This window comes from Sorex fumeus, unplaced genomic scaffold, assembly GCF_029834395.1.
Source record: "Sorex fumeus unplaced genomic scaffold, SorFum_2.1 ptg000098l, whole genome shotgun sequence".
In the NCBI taxonomy this organism is placed as follows: Eukaryota; Metazoa; Chordata; class Mammalia; order Eulipotyphla; family Soricidae; genus Sorex; species Sorex fumeus.
In genome coordinates this window covers 76,362,305-76,365,691 of record NW_026606155.1, presented here as the reverse complement: position 1 = coordinate 76,365,691, position 3,387 = coordinate 76,362,305, and the positions used below count along the sequence as shown (strand labels likewise).

Genomic DNA, 3,387 nt, shown 5'->3' with positions numbered 1-3,387 from the left:
TTCTTAGGTGTTTTTGTCTATATTGTCTTTTTGGTTTTGGATGGGTAATTGTGCGTGTCTGTATGTGTGTGTGTGTGTGTGTGTGTGTGTGTGTGTGTGTGTGTGTGTGTATTGGTTTTGTTATGGGGTCACACCTTGTGCACGGAGATAATTCCTGTTTTTGCTTTCAGAAATCACTCCTCGTGGTGCTTGAGGGACCGTATTGATGATGGGTATTTAACCTGGGTCAGTCTCCTATAAGGCAAGTACCTTACCAGCTGTACTATTACTTCAGCCACAGAATTTTCTCTTGATTGTGAGCTAAAGCTTAAGTGAAATTTGAGGCACTTGGTGCAAAGAGGGACTGGAGAGATAGTACAGTGAGTAGGGCAATTTCCTTGGAAGTTGCTATCGAGTTTGATACCTACTGTCCTTATGGTTCCCCCATACCTACTAGGACTGATCCCTGAGCACAGAGCTTCGAATAAACCCTGAGCACTGCTAGGTGTAGCCCCCACTAATAAAAGACTGTGAAAACTCGAAATGATCACAAAGATCCAAGCATGAAAAAACATCTGGTTCTTGTTCATTAATAGTCTTTCTTGTAATATATTTAAAAAGGCAAGGCAATGTTTAGTTCACAGCATTTGTGTGATTCTATACCCAGGACTACTCCTTAAACTTACAATTATATTTTTTGTTTGTTTTAGGTAACTTCAGAGTCAGCATTGATGGATGGAGGAAATCATTCAGTGGTGTCTGAATTTTTGTTGCTGGGACTCACTAGTTCTTGGGAGTTTCAGATTCTTCTTTTTCTGTTTTTCACAATATTTTATGTAGCAAGTATGCTAGGCAACCTTTTCATTGTGCTCACAATCGTTGTAGACCATCACTTACATTCTCCCATGTACTTTCTGCTGGCTAATCTCTCCTTCATCGACACAGGGGTTTCTAGTATTGCAACCCCAAAGATGATTTATGACATTTTCAGAAAACACAAAGTCATCTCCTTGAAAGGGTGCATTACTCAGATGTTCTTTATTCACACAGTTGGGGGTACAGAGATGGTACTGCTCATAGTCATGGCCTATGATCGATACATTGCTATCTGTAAGCCCCTCCACTACCTGACCATTATGAGCTTAAGAATGTGCATTTTCCTTTTGGTTGCAGCTTGGACCATTGGGCTCATCCACTCTGTAGCCCAACTGGCATTTGTGGTAAATTTACCTTTCTGTGGTCCCAACAAAATGGACAGCTTTTATTGTGATTTTCCTCGTTTCATCAAACTTGCATGTATGGACACATACAAGCTGGAGTTTCTGGTCACTGCCAACAGTGGTTTCATTTCTATGGGCACCTTCTTCATCCTGATTATATCTTACATCTTTATTTTGATCACAGTTCGCAAACACTCTTCAGGTGGCTCATCCAAGGCTCTTTCCACTCTCTCAGCTCACATTACTGTGGTGGTCTTTTTCTTTGGTCCTTGCATTATTGTCTATGTATGGCCATTCCCAACCTTACCTATTGATAAATTTTTAGCTATCTTTGATGCACTTATCACTCCTTTTATGAATCCCATTATATATACCTTTAGAAATAAAGAGATGAAAGTGGCTATGAGGAGACTGCTGAGTAAGGTTTTAAGTTTCAGAAAGGGTTCTTTCATGCACAATCCAAGAAACTCAAGTTCTTCTTGACTGTTTATGAAATTAATCCCTTCATATACCTTTTCAGTTTAGACAGTGATTTCAGTATCCACTGTGAAATCTCTCCTCAAAGATTCTGTTCTGGCCAGTTTTTAGGGGAGACATTTGTTCTAAGTAAGGATCCTGAAAATATTTTGGGCGTATACATTGAGCCTTGGGATATCATGTCTTATTTATTACTGAAGACAGTAGTGAAGACTGAATCTCATAGTCTAGGAGCATTTCCATTAAAATATTGGGCTCTTTGGTAGGGATTTTCAAAGACATGTCTCTTCTAGCCTACATATGTACCAATATTCATGCACTCAGAGTTTTTCAGTGTCTGCATGACTGGCAGAAAAAAACCCAAAAGATCATTGCCTCATAGCTTAGAGAATTTGAAGTTTTGACATTTGGACTTGCCCATCTGCAGTCAGATTTAATTGCTACTAAAATTTCAGTAGATTTAGTTATGATTGGAAGGTTAAAAAATTTGGGATGAACAGAGTGATGACTTAGGAAAATTAGATGATAATCAAATGTTTGATAGCAGAGGATGTACATTTCTGTGTCATTCAGTATATATGATAATTATGTTTTATTCCAGTTATTATGGGTTATTTGTTATTGAATTATTAAAAATACTGACCCAATCAAATTATTTTTAAATGACAGGAAATATGGAAAATAATTTAAAAGATTGTATATGGATTAAATATTTTGAAGCTCAAAGTAGTGGGACACTGGTTTATAAATAATAACATGCAAAATATTTGTTGTGTGGACCAGATTTGTAACAAATGAAAAGTAAGCTCAATGCTGGGTATGAGACATGTGGTAGATTGCATACTTAGCATGTAGAGGCCCCAAGTTTGTTCCCCAACACAGACGACACCCCTACTGAGTGGGACCCATATGTGAAAAAGGCAAATGCAAAGCATAATATTTATGAAGGAAAATTAAAAAATGTAATTATAAAATTATGAAATGTTCTTAAATTAAGAGACATAATGTTATAATGAAGAAATATATTACACATTATGTATGATAAATCTAGTATATTATTAAGAAAATAATTATATTATTTAGAAATAGTACAAATAATTCTCACTTTTCTTTTTCTTTTCCCTGGCATCAGGGGTTTAATCTAGATCCCAAGGCATGTGCTTGGATATTGAGCCATGTCCCTGGCCCTTTCTCACTTTCTCAGCTGGGTTAGAAATGAAGATCTTTGGGTCTGGGGCCAGAGTGATAGTACAGTGGATAGGGTGTTTCCCTTGCATATGGCTGACCCAGGTTCAATACCCAGCATCACATATAGTTTCCTGAGATTTATCAGGAGGGCTCCCTGAGTGCAGAGTAAAAAAATAATCATGAATATTTATTATATAATCCAGAAAGCCACAATACATTTTATAACTTGGAAAGTCTAAAAGTTCTAATTATTATTATTATTGGATTTTGGATCATACTTTGTGTGCTTGGGACTACTCCTAGTTCATTGCTCATGGGATCACAACTAGCTGTGCTCAGAGGACCATATGGTTCTGGGGATGGAACCTGAGCCTTTTGTATGCAAGTGAACTCAGTCTGTTGAACTATTTCTCAGGCCCAAAGCTTACTGTTTACTATTGTAGGATTCACACCTAGGATGGGATGGAACCCAGGACTTCTTTTTTTTTGGGTCACACCTGACGTTGAACAGGGGTTACTCCTA

At 37.5% G+C, this 3,387-nt stretch overlaps 1 protein-coding gene across 1 annotated transcript; it reads left to right on the top strand.

The window, feature by feature from the left end:
- Positions 1-710: 710 nt before the first annotated feature.
- Positions 711-1,682, top strand: LOC130041719 (olfactory receptor 4F21-like). Its single transcript, XM_056133960.1, has one exon. It carries the CDS (start codon positions 711-713, stop codon positions 1,680-1,682), a length of 972 nt encoding a protein of 323 aa, XP_055989935.1.
- Positions 1,683-3,387: the final 1,705 nt, after the last annotated feature.